At 40.1% G+C, this 13,917-nt stretch overlaps 1 protein-coding gene across 4 annotated transcripts in view; it reads left to right on the top strand.

Annotated features, from left to right (window-relative positions):
* Positions 1-13,917, top strand: part of POT1 (protection of telomeres 1) — a 67,176-nt gene that overhangs the window by 44,097 nt on the left and 9,162 nt on the right. For all 4 annotated transcript variants that reach the window (XM_079994171.1, XM_079994170.1, XM_079994172.1 and 1 more), the window contains 6 exons: positions 316-471; positions 7,049-7,212; positions 7,895-7,971; positions 9,138-9,179; positions 10,028-10,184; positions 12,268-12,473. In XM_079994171.1, the coding sequence (XP_079850297.1) occupies positions 316-471; positions 7,049-7,212; positions 7,895-7,971; positions 9,138-9,179; positions 10,028-10,184; positions 12,268-12,473 (802 nt within the window). The remainder of the gene's footprint in view (positions 1-315; positions 472-7,048; positions 7,213-7,894; positions 7,972-9,137; positions 9,180-10,027; positions 10,185-12,267; positions 12,474-13,917) is intronic.

Genomic DNA, 13,917 nt, shown 5'->3' with positions numbered 1-13,917 from the left:
AGAATCTCAAAGCTCCTCATGACCTTCACAAAAGATAGTGAGATCAGAAGGGCCAATAAAACCTACTTCTCCACAATTTTGTAATTCTAAGCACAGTTAGTTCAAAGTGAACTCAGTTGGCTTTGGTCGACCCTTTTAAAGCAAATGTTCTTAGAATTGCAGCCTTAATCTGGAAAAATAAAAAAGTTCCAGTTTTTTTTTAATTCTTTTTATTAATTTTCAATAACCAAACAAAGAAAACAGATAAACAAAACAAAAAAGAAATAACACAAACGTTCCAGTTTTAAAAGGAGAATGAATTTTGTTTCATACCAGGTATGGGATGGCACAAAATGTCCCTTTTCGTATTGGAAGGTGGTTGTTACAGAAGATGACCTTGAAGGTGACAGTGTTCTCATTCATCGACTAAGAAACCTGATAGTGGATGTTGTCGTTTACGATAATCATGTGCAGTTGGCAAAATCACTGAAGGTAAGTCCTCAGCAGTGCTTTACGTTATGTGTGTGATCTTACCAGAAGCTAGCTACCCAGCTCTATATTTATTTAAATTGTGTACTTTTATCTTGTTTAATCCTCCTAGTAAGTCAAACCTTCTAGCCCACCCCCCGCCCACAAAAGACTAATTGCTTTAATATGCCACATATAAGTGGTCTCCTAATTAAGCAGCTTTATTCCAGATACTGTGGTATCATGCAGTTGTGAACATATGCGAAATGTCTTCCGTGACTTTAAATTATTTCTTGTAAATGAGATAAAACATAGTTTAATTTGTAGTCCCCATTATAAGCAATATTTTTATACTCTTTAAAAGCCTATTGCTCATTAAAACTGCCATTAATAACTGTTTGAATGTGCAGTCCACCATTTCTTAAGTGGCTTTGCAATATTGATAATTTTCAAGGAATGAGAACAGTTTTAACTAACGTTGCTGAAGTGTATCTTGGCAATTTTGTGCTCAGCCCCCTGTCCTTACTTAGTTGCTCTAACCTGCAGAGCTTAGTATACTCCTCGAAGGCATTTAGCCTGCGCCAGTATGTCAAATAAGCTAGATCAATTCTGGCTGCATTTAGCCTGTGCCAGTATGTCAAACAGGCTAGATCAATTCTGGCTGCAAGAGAGAGGAGGCCCAACTTGGCTCTGAGGTGGGCTGCTGGTGTCCCACAGGGAAGCCCCCAAATCTGCCTCATAAATTTATTTTGTGGGATCTCTATTTCAGATTTAACACCAGTTCCCCATATCTCAGCCCCGTAGAGCATTTGGGCTATGATTTTAGAGACAAAGCTCTTAATAACTGGGTTGATTAGCTGCCCGTCATTTGAATGGAAGAGCCTATATAGCTGCCCAGTAGAATGACCAGATATTAATTGCTTCCGGATGTGGTTTCCATGATAACTTCTCATCGATAAGTAATCCTAGATATTTAAATCTGGGTACTTGTTCTAGGGTGTGACCGTCTAGAGTTCACCTGGACTTGGTAGTTCTCTTGCCAAATACAGTGACCTTGGTTTTATCATAGTTAATTTTAAGTAGATGCTCTTTTTTGCACAACTGTCCAAATTTAACCAGCATCCTTTTAAATCTGATTTTGTTCTGAGATAACAAAATTGAAGTCGTCGGCGTAGAGCAGATTTGGCACTTTACGATTCCCAAGGGTGGGGGCAAAAAAGGAGGGGATGCAATATCAGGGATTATTTATATAGTAATTAAATTGGAAGGGTGCCAGTATACATCCTTGTTTGACACCTCTGTTAGTTAGAATTGCCTGTGAGAGGGCGCCTTGAAGGCCCAGTCTCACTTGCATGAGGTCCCCTTGATGCAGTTGTTGGATGAGCCACAGAAGTCTTTTATTGATATTTGAATGGGCCCCCCAACTGGTTGTTCCATATAAATACTTCCTATGTACAGACTTTCCTTACAACTTAATGATAAGATGCTTCTCACTATACATTGTGCTCACCATGTCAGAGCTCTGTATTAAGAATTCCCCGAGACCTCCAGGTATAGGGCGGTATATAAATTCTATTATTATTATTATTATCGTTATTGTTATTACTACTACTACAGTAATAATTCCAAACATGGACAGAGAACGCTGGAAGGGATAGAAATTATACAGCCCACAGAAAAGCCATTTGCTTCCTTTCTCTGTCCTCTCTTCTCCCAGGGCCTTAGGAAAGCTGCCCCAGTAGGCTCTGGCAGTGCCACCTTGCCAAAATCTCCCCTGGCATCATCTTGGCAACTGCATCACCCCCATTAGGGTTACTGGGCAGGAGCATGCAAGAACTTTAGAGCCTGTTGCTGAAAAGAGCCAGAGGGCTGCAGCGCTGCCTTTTTCATTTGTCTGCAACTCCTCAGGGCCCCGACACAATGTCACTGTTAGGGAACAGGGCTCAAGCCATAGTGGGGCAGGCGAATAATAATCAATAGAAAAAAGACAGTCGCGGAATTGAGAAATTGCACAAAACAAACGAAATACCGTGAAAATCCCTGAAACGAGAAGTAATCGACTAGAAATATTATCTTGTGGAAATCAACTAAATAATAAAAATCAAAAAGCTTAAGGAAAAAATTAGAACCTAAAATAGAACAAAACTTTAACGGGATGCTGGCTACAAACCTCATTTCACTGAACTATTTAGTTTCCTCAGAAGGAAATAGAAAAATCATAAACTTTAAATGACCAAAATTCAAACATGGCCCAGGTTGTTACTGCAGCGTTTCAGCCCTGTTCTTGAGTTTGTTTAAAATCTAAAACAGCTTTATCTTGTATTTCTTTCTTTCAATTTGTGCCATTTAGGTTTTTAAACCTTTTTGTAAAAGCAGCACTAGAATTTTCATAGTGGGGCAGGCGGGCATAAAGATAGCAAACATTTGCAGCTGCCAAGCTCAGTACAGTAATACCTTGATTCTCGAACGGCTTAGTTGCCGAATGCCACAAACCCGGAAGTAAGTGTTCTGGTTTGCAAACGTTTTTCAGAAGCTGAACATCCGACGCAGCTTCCACTTGAATGCAGGAAGCTCCTGCAGCCAATTGGAAGCCGCGCGTTTGTTTTCGAACGGTTTCAGGAGTCGAATGGATGTCCGGAACAGATTAAGTTCAAGAACCAAGGTCTTACTTTACTTCCCTTTCCAGTGCCAGAATCTAATGTTCAGTACAGGATGTGTGCATCAGCACCAGTGAGCTATACCAATTGCTTATGCCAGACATCTTACTTATTGCTTCATTTAGCAGGAAGCAGTGTTTCTGCTCCCTCCAGCTTTTTCTGCTTCTTCTGGGAATGGGACATGGTTCTTGCCATGGTAGCAAGCCTCTGTCATACTTTTGTGTTGCTTTTCCACACTGGAATATACATGCTAAACTGTTTTCCTGAACAAAGGCCACAGCCATAGGTGTGGTTTTTAACCTCTTTTCAGCATTTGAAATTTCTTCAGGGTTGAGTTGCTGTGTAAATTGTTGGTCAAATGGCAGGTGACTCTATTCAATAGCATCATGTTCATTTTTGCAGTAACAGCTGGAGTTTGGAAATGGTGGTTTAACGTATAAATCTGCTTTGTGCTTTCTTGCTGCCACAAAGACAATAGCGACGTCTGTATGAAAATGACATGTTTAATTTTATTTTTAAATGATACATATTTGAAAACTTGGTACTCAGTGTGAAGGCACATAAGAAGCAGAAAACATGGGGAAACTGGGTGGTGGAAGTACATTATGTTTCACTTAATAACAGCAGAGTGTGAAATTTATATCGCTGTGTTCCTGCCAACAGCAGTTTGTCTTAAAACACTGCATATTTTCCCCCTTGAATGCAATACAAAACTTTAATTTCACTAAATTGCATGCTACTTGAATGGAAAATTATGTTGCTGCTTTTTATTTGCTACTGATGAAAATAGGTTAGTGGTATTGATGGCTATATTTACATTTCAGGTCTTGTATGTTTCCCAGCCTCGTGTTGCATGGCACCTGGATATGCTGTGCCCCAGAATAATACTTATTTGTTTTAGTAATTGTAGACCATGCTTCAGCATATGCTCATGCTGTATACAGACGTTAGTATTTATGTATCATTGGTAAAGGCCGCTTGTAGCCAACACCTTCCCAGACCCACCCCAGACAGCAAGGCCAGTAGTCAAAGGTGATTAGATTTGTGGTCCATTGCATCTGGAAGACCTCTCCAGTCTTTTTGGACCAGCAGGGCCATTTTGAATTTTCAGAAAATGTTGTGGGCTCCACTCACAAAATAGCTGCAGTGGGGACTTGGCCCTAATGCAACATCGGGCATGGCATAGTACAAAATGAGAGAGAAGGCACCAGACAACCTCCATGGGAATTCAGCTGTGTCCTGCTGGTTCTAAATGTGGAGATTGCACAATATTATCATAGAATTGTAGGGTTGGAATGGCCATCTGGGCCAACTTCCTGAAAGGCAGGAATCTCAACTAAAGCATCCATTCCTCACTCACCCTGCAATGGTCTGAGGCCATTCCATGCCCACTGACTGCGCTCAGTCCTTCAACTGTTTTGCGTGCATGGGTTCCCCCTTTTTGGCTTCAACCAAAGAGGACATTGCTGGCTGGCTGGCTGGAGCAGCGATCCTGGCAAGTATACTCCACACTGCCAAATTTTGTTTGACATCCCGCTTAATGTAACTGTAGTAACAACCTGAGCTAACTCTTCTGCCTGGCATTTGTGCAAGCATTTGCGGAATAGCACTGGTGGTTATTGTCTTTGCATCCAACCCAATTTTTATATGGATGTTTAAACATAAAACTAGCTTGCTTTTGTGTGTGTGGGTGTATGCAGACTCATGATTAGAATTTGCTCTTTACAAACCAGAGGTATACAATGCTGCCCTCCAACGGAAAATTCTTATATTGCACATACTGTTACATGACTACAGCCTCTGCTCATTTGCTGGGCTATGTTATGAGATTGTGAACATATTTTTAAAAAAATCTGATTGCATCAGCTTTGCTTAATTAGACTTAAACAAGACATAGCAAAAAAGATACATACAAAACATATATTTCTATTAGAAATAAAATATAATTTTATTATTTTATAGTTTGAACAATTATTCTTTCATAGTTGTGAATTCTCAATGTTGCACAGCAAGTATCTTCCGAAACTAAGTGGAGCTTCAAAAGCAGTTTTTGTTGTGGGGCCTCTACTATTTAAAAAAGGGGAGGCATTAAAATGGAGTGCTGGATGTGATTAAAGAAGCTCTTCAATTACTTATCCATCTCCTGGAAAAAAGTAAAGAGAAGCCAGGCCAGCAGATTCCAGTTAGGCTCCAGAAGGCCAAGTCCCCACCCTGTAAGAGCAACAACCTCCTGCTGCAGACCCCTAAAGGAGGGCAGAGCAACCAAGCCTTTTCTCAAGGGCCCAACCAGGCCTGTTTTTAGAACTTTGAGCAGTCTGCTTCCACCCCGGTTGAGAACCCTGGTAACATAAGTTTGCTTGATTTCATCTTCCCTTCTCTCCCCTTTTTCTGGGCTGTGACTTTTTAGATTGCACTAGTTGGTGGTTACCAGTTAAATTGATGTGTAAGCCTTTCTTGCTGAAGAGTGTGATACAAATGCTTTGAATGAATGAATGAAGTTTTATAGACTAGGGTCCAGAGGATTACTTGGCCTGGGGAGCGAACATGATGCCCCCTACCACTACCAATTTGGTTGAATTACAGTGCCCATCCTAACTGTTGGACCTGTTGTCTGAGGATGATCAGATGTTGCTGAGCTACAACTCCTGCAGCTTATCCTGCAAAACCCAAAAGTTTCAGGGAGATTATCTCTATCATGGGTCAGTAGGATTTCAACCTCCCTCGCCCTATTGAGTGACAGAAACCTATGCCAAACTGCTTAAGAAATCCCCCTTGGCTTCTAGAGATGTTTGCATGCCACAAGGGGGAAATGCTACATTTAGTTTGCATCCCCTTATACACATGGAACTAATTGCATGGTTCTTTGCCTCAGAGACATAGATTTTGATAGAGGCAAACCTCTCTCTTTGAGTTATGCTGCCATAAGATGTGCTTTAATAACATTGCTGCAAACTTCCATTTTCAAGGCCTGCCCGGTAGCTATAAAGATCACCCTTTAAGGATATTTATTTTGTTCAACCGCAGGAATTGTCCATAAAGTAGGATTTTGGAGTAAAAAAGGCCAGTTGCTCAAAATCCAAGCGTCCTAATTTTTATGTGGTTTTATCTCTGCGAGGCAGGGCGTTCTGCTCTCACTGAAATGCAGGAAATGTCTGTGATACATTAACACCATCTAATGGATGTTAAAGGAAGCAGCAATAGCTTTGAGAGAGATCCCTTGGCATGGTGATAAAAGAAAAAGGGGGATATTCACCTTCATTTAGGTGACTAAGAATCCACCACAACAATAAATAAACACCTCCAGTTAATTAATAAATGTTTGCTAGACACCACCCCTGACCATTGGCCTTGCTTGTCCAACAACAACTAGAGGCCCATGGGTTCCTATAGGAACTGTTGGAAGCTGACTTGAGAGAAGGAAGTTGAATGAAAATTTTGCAGACTGCTGCTAGATACATAAAAGACAGGGCCTTTTCTATTGCACCCTGGCTGTGAATCTTATCCTTTCTCCTTTAAGTTTTAGGTGAGCTTTTATTTTGTTTAACCGACCATCTACTGTGGGGTGAAAATTCTGCACCCCTGTTTTTATACTGAGTTGTTTTATCCTGCTCCTGGTTTTAACATGCAAAATCAATTTTAGTAATTTGAACTGTTTTATGGCGTGCTAATGTATTTTACGTTCCTTTTTTGTAAGCTATTTTGAGTTCATTTTCTAAAGGGTGGTGCGATATAAACTCATGTGGTATTTTATTTTATTGACATGCTGGTTTTGAACAAAAAGTTATGAAAGCAATTTGTATGCTAAAAAGGAGACAACATGTTCAGAAAAGTTGTCTCTGGCACAGTGCAGTCTAGTTGCACGGCATCATCTTCCTTAACTCTCTCTTATAGATAAAAACGAGTTTTATTTTACCTTCTGAAATAACTGTTTTACATATTTCAAGGTTGGAAGCTTTATTAGATTGTACAGTTTGCATGCAAAATTCCAAAGTCGGGAAGGTGAGCCTGATGTTTCATATCTGCAATTTCATCTTCATGGTGGTACCACGTACGGCCGTGGGATTACAAGCCTGCCGGAAGGCCACGCCGATGCTGAGGATCTAAAGAAGTAAGTAAATAGAATTCAAGATAGGGTTGTGCCGTATGCCTGGAATTTCCCAGACATAGCTGGAATACTGCAGTTGGAAGCGGTGTCCTGGCAGAAATCACAAAAAGGTCCCAGGAAATTTGGACGCATGGCAACCCATGTTGCTTTTGATGATTTCCCTAAATTGCTCAACAACTTTGGCAACCCTAATTCAAGACAGCTGTCATTTGGAAGAAGGGTAGGGAATGAGAGAAGCCTTTGCTTCCCAGTATTCCGAGTGATGGTTAGTTCTAAACTCTATACGCATGTTAGTCTAATGAATCAATATGCATAAGAGTCATTGTTGTAGTATGATTGTGCATAGAATAAAAATCAAGCAACATTAAGGAACCACATAAAAATAGCTGTGTTTCAAGGCCCTGTCTTTTAGGGGGATGCTATCATTTTATCAGCGCATGCCAGTACTACTTTGTATTTATAAAACTCAAGTCCAGCAGCGCTAACAATCTGGCTGTATGAGCATGTGAATTCAGGGAGTCATTGCAGCATGTTCAAATTCTGTTATTGAACATGGTCCCATCGTAATGGAATGAGAAGCACAAAGTAGATTTCATCTGAGTTAAACAAAATCCCATCTGCAAGGCCATTTATTTGTTTACTTCTGTGTTTTGATTATTTTCCTCAAAACCTTTTTCATTTTCAGATTCCTGAACTCTGTAGACTTGATGGAAGATGAGTCTTCAGAAAGTCCATCAGAACCCGAGAATGTTTACTTTACATGTAAATAAACTTGAAAACAACACTCAGCTCTGTCTTCCTCGCTTTATAGTATAGTACTTCCATGTTCTTTTTATGGAGTTGCCTACCGTTTCTTTTAACGCAAGATAAAAATATTCAGGAAACCCTAAAAATGTGTGGACGTGAGCTGTGGTCCATCACTGACTTCTTTGATCTCAACAGCTGATAAAAAATGGCTGAATTACGCAAGATAGTTTTGCTTTCTTTGTTTATGTGCAAAATTGTTTTCTCTGTCATCTTGGATAAGAAAATGTATCCTAAGATTGTAGGAAGTTTAAGTGACAAGCAGGTGGCAACATTTTGCACCTCACATCAGGTTATTTGGGACCACATTACATTTTCTACCAAATGGAATATGTAACCTACGTCTGAAGCATGATTGATCATATCTAAAAAGATATATTTAAGATTTTATAATGTTATAATATATAATAATAGTATATAAATAATAATAATAATAATATATAAAATTGGACACAGATGGCGCTGTGGGTTAAACCACAGAGCCTAGGACTTGCCGATCAGAAGGTTGGCAGTTCAAATCCCCACGACGGGGTGAGCTCCCGTTGCTCGGTCCCTGCTCCTGCCAACCTAGCAGTTTAAAAGTATGAAGTGCAAGTAGATAAATAGGTACCGCTCCGGTGGGAAGGTAAACGGCGTTTCCGTGCGCTGCTCTGATTCACCAGAAGCAGCTTAGTCATGCCAGCTCCCTCGGCCAATAAAGCGAGATGAGCGCTGCAACCCCAGAGTCGGTCACAACTGGACCTAATGGTCAGGGGTCCCTTTACCTTTACCTAATGTTATAATATGTTAATGATTTCATTGTACACTATCTTACTTTTTAAGAATCATAGAACTGTACCATTGCAAGGGACTCCAATGGTCATCTAGTCCAACCCCCTGCAGTGCAGGAATAATTTAATGATTTGGAATTTTAGAAATATTCTTATAAATAAAAATTAAGTGATAACGCTGTAAGTAGTCAAAGCTCATGGATGCTGTTGCTCAAACATACAGCTTCTTGTCATCTTAAAACAAGACGTTTTAGTCTGTGTTGAAATTTGTTGTGGCATATTGATGTCTCTTGCAGTTTACAGGGAAATGTAAGTGGGACAAAATTAATTCCCCCTTTCTTTTCTTTTTAAAAGTAGGATCTTGTTCAGAAGGATGCCAGCAGTTATCCGTTACAGGTAGGACCCACAGATTCAGTATACCTTTGATCCAAAGAAGTTCTTCTTGCACAGTGTTGTTTCTTGCAAAGTGTTCTCCCCTGAAGCACTCTGTGCTTCACCAAGCCCACTTTTTCAGGTTGTACCCACTCTAGAATGGCTCAGAGTATGGCATGGGAAGCTGCAGCAGAATAGAAAATCAACAGAAGTAACATTCTGCTCAGCTAAGGCATCTTTTGTATTGATAGTAGGGAGGCCTGAGATATTTGAACTTTGCGAATTTTGATAGGTCCTGATCCACATCTCCCTGACTAACATGCTTATCGAAATGTAATATCCATCAGATTTACGCTCTCCAAATATCCCAGCACTGTCCTCTGCTCAAAACGTATCACAATACGTTTTCAAAACGGACATGAAAATATGTTTTGAAATCCACATTTTGAGATGGAAAAAGTTTTAAACCCTTATTTAGGGTGGATTAAAAAAGTAGCAGATGAGATTGCATATACAGTCTTATGAATGAACACATGCACAACTGACATGGATCAGAAATAAATTGGTTTTACCCATTGAAACACTTCATATTTCTGCCTGTTAGGCCATCAGTTGTGCAGATCAAGGGTGTGCCCAGTCCTATTTTGGTAAAGAGCTGGACACAACAGATGTGTGTATTTTTAATTTCAAAACATGAAGTGTCTATTCACATAAGTGCGTATTCAGAATTGTCACATCTAGACCACAGAATGAATCCAGAACTTCCAGCAATTTAATAAAGCTTTGTTTAAATTTACTTCCGAGCTGCTACTTTCCTCTCATTTTATGTTTGTTCACATCAATACAAGCCTTGATATCTTTGTGTTTTACAGTGCTGAGAGATCACCAGCATTTTGAAGTGACTGCACTGAGTACTATTTTGAACAGCAGGAGTCCTCAGCCGTATCGCATCAGAGCTAAGCTGAGACAATTTGAACCTGAAAAGCTTCATCAGTCTGTTAAACTTCATTGTCCCCAGTGCAATTTGTTGTAAGTGCCATGATACATTTTTCTCTCATGCTGCTTTGGAGATGTTGCTTACATAGTTTCCTAGATTTTTGGATCAGTGGAACTTGGATGTACAGCAATATCAAGGGTTGGTTATCATATCCTTTTGTCATTATGTATTCCACCCTAAAAATGTGCTAAAATGCCTGTCTAGATAAAGGAACATGATATTAGCACTTTAAAAATTCGCTGTTGTTAAAATATAACGGGCACAGTAGAGATTTGTTTATTATTAACAAATGTTTAATTTGCCCTTGCACAAATAGCAAGTACAGTTGTACCTCTACTTATGTATCCCTCTGGATACGGAATCTTTGGGTTACGGCCACGGCAAACTCGGAAGTGTATACTTCCAGGTTTCGCCGCATGCGCAGAAGTGCTCAGTCACGCCGTGTGCAGAAGCGCACTTCCATTTACGTTATTTTTGGAGTGTGAACGGACCCCCGGAATGAATTAAGTTCGTATCTGGAGGGTCCACTGTATCATTTTTTATTTTTTTACTGGGTAAGGTGTTTTTGCTTCATTGTGTGGTGGGTGACATTTATGGTATCAGGCAAATTGACTGACAGACAGGAGAAGCTTGCAAGTATTTCAGGGTGTTCCCTTCCCCCATTTTTTTATTGAGAGACTTCCGTATAGAAGGCAGAGAATGATTCCTCCATCCCTAATATCAGCTTGGCTTCTTAATTACTCTACCTTATTAAGTAGCAGTCTTTGCTCTCACTTTTATAAGCAAAAGCAAAAGAAGCTGGGGTGATCACTTTGATTCATGTTTAGTCCTAACTTCCTTTTTAATGTGGGATGCTCCAGTACTGAGTAATATAAGGACCTTAAAATTCCAGCGGCGTGCAGAAAGAGGGCTGAAAAGCACCACAAAGCATCAAAACAAAGAAGAGATCAGGTTCCAGCTCTTAGTGGTACAAGGCTTTTAATTTACCTCCATGTATTTTGGACTTCAATACTCCTTCAGGAAAATGAAATGCTTACAAGTTCTTTAAATTTAGAAACACCTTTTAATGAAAATCTGAGCTATTCCTTTACCCACTCTCAGTACCACTATTCACTGCGGAGATGTGGAGAAAATAAAATGGAGTCTTAAAGCTTGTTTAAAAGATAGTTCTTAAGCTCAGATTTTCAGAACAAGGCGTTTCTGAGCCTGTTCTCTGCTTTCTTAAAGGACCGCAGCCTCCTTTCGCCAATTACCTTGTGTCTAAACATGGACGCGGAAAATTCTAGCCAGTGGCAGAGCTTCATGCTCCCCCTCTTCCTCCGCCAGTGAGTCTAGCTATTGTAGGATTTCTGTCGGGGCTGACAGAGCCGCAGCAAGATTCTCCCAGCAGCAGAGTCGGTGCCACTTACCAGGAGGGGCAACTTGGCAAGGTCAGGGCTGTGTTGATGTGCCAGCAGAGCCAGCTCAGCTCTTCAGCCAGTGTGCCCACAAAGCCCTCACCTCATTGCCACTGAACCCCTTCCAGTAACAGGCAGTGAGTCCCCTGGGGCAAGCTACTCCTGAATTGCAGGATCCGTTAAAGTATCAAATATGTTGTTGTTGTTTAGTCGAGTCCGACTCTTCATGACCCCATGGACCAGAGCATGCCAGGCACTCCTGTCTTCTACTACCTCCCACAGTTTGGTCAAACTCATGCTGGTAGCTTCGAGAACACTGTCCAGCCATCTCGTCCTCTGTTGTCCCCTTCTCCTTGTGCCCTCCATCTTTCCCAACATCAGGGTCTTTTCCAGGGAGTCTAATCTTCTCATGAGGTGGCCAAAGTATTGGAGCCTCAGCTTAGCATCTGCCCTTCCAGTGAGCACTTAGGGCTGATTTCCTTAAGAATGGATCAGTTTGATCTTCTTGCAGTCCATGGGACTCTCAAGAGTCTCCTCCAGCACCATAATTCAAAAGCATCAGTTCTTCAGCGATCAGCCTTCTTTATGGTCCAGCTCTCACTTCCATACATCACTATTGGGAAAACCATAGCTTTAACTATACATCTAATATATTCCACAACATCATTTTGAGCAGGCTTTTGTAGATTGCTTCAGACTGTTTTTTTTTTTCCCCCAGGCAAGAGGTTCCGGATGGGAGTGAGCTTGATCTAATTATACAGGAAGCTTCAGCTACCTGTCCAATGTCCGATTTACAAAATACATCCTTCTGCGAATCTGTTGTTTGGGATACTGAAAACCAGGGACAGCGGCGTGTGGTTATTCATTTTGTAAAGCATGATGAACTACTACAAGACCCAGAAGACAGTTTGATTATGATAGAAGGTTAGTTAATACAGCTGTATGTAAGAGATCAGATGGTATGCTACACAATATCTTCGTCTTTTTAAATAAAGTTTAAGAAATACTTAACTATTTTTAAAAGTTTTGATCCTGATAAAAAGTATCTGTCTCTTGCTGTTACCCTCATGTGATTCCACTAAACCAGAAAAAATTCACAAGAGAAATGTTTGCAGCATATATGTACAAGTTGATTTGTGCACTTAAAAAAAAATTGTGAGCAAACTTCATGCACTATGGAATAGTTGTTAATTGGCAAGCCCCGTATATATAATGGACTCGTGCATAAAACACATTGCACAAATCATTCCCATGAAGTCTCTTGCCTCTTCAAAATCTTACCTTGAATTTTGCCCCCAAGTAAATCTGCTTTCTTTCTCATAGTTCTGCAAAATACTTAATGGTGTTTGTATATAGGGGGAAAATAGAAAAGGGGAAACTAAGCAGGAAATTTAGGTAGCACTCCTTGATTTGAATCTGTGAGATACATTTAAGCATGAGAAGAGAAATGGGGAGGACAAGAATAATCTTAAGAGAGAATTGCTATATAGTGAATTGTGAATGAGACACTGAACAATAAATCCAAAGCTTTATTTCTTTTTTTACAAATGTCTTTGTACAATTTACCTTTGGTTCCATTTTAGTTGGAATTCATATTCTGCCCTCTAAGAAAGTATTTTACTACTTCTAGTAGCTGGATAATATACAAGCCCAAAAGCCTTTCCTGTTGCAAACGTACTGTACTTAGTCATCCTCTGGATGTCAGTGTTTTCACAGAGATAAAGCTGTGCTACTGTGAGAAAAGCAGTGGGCAAGCTATGTTTTGCTTTTATTCACGAGCCATACCTCATGTATTTTGGGCACACGAGCCTATTAAATGAATGGCATCACCCCAAGAAAAGGAATTACTCAGCCGCCATTCATTTTGTGGGCTTTTGCGAGAGAACCTCCTAGTGGACTGTGCCCATGTGTTTCTATTATAGCTTTTCAAACAACAGTTGTTTGTTCCAGGAGCTCTATATTTTTGTTTGAAAAATGCAAGTAACAATGATTGAAACAGATTTGATATTAATTTGTATAAATATTTATGAATCGCCTCTCAGAGCATACTTCACCTTCTAAGGTGGTATTCAAAATACAATATAAAACAAAACACGTGAAATCAACAACTATTATCAGCTTGCTTCACAACTGGACTAAGCAAATTGACCTATGCTGAAAGCTAGACAGAAGAAGTACTGTATTTTTCTGTCTATAAGACTCCCCCATGTATAAGACTATTTGGGGGGACTCAGATTTTTAAAAATGGGGGGAGATGTATCCGTGTATAAGATGCCCCCTAATTTTTGACATTATTTTAAAGGAAAAAGCCTAGTCTTATACATGGAAAAATACGGTATGTCCCTCTTGGTTCAGCTGGATTAATTAA

Source organism: Podarcis cretensis (assembly GCF_951804945.1).
Source record: "Podarcis cretensis genome assembly, chromosome: 10".
In the NCBI taxonomy this organism is placed as follows: Eukaryota; Metazoa; Chordata; class Lepidosauria; order Squamata; family Lacertidae; genus Podarcis; species Podarcis cretensis.
The sequence above is the reverse complement of the archived record's forward strand: the minus strand, read 5'-3'. Positions and strand labels throughout refer to the sequence as shown.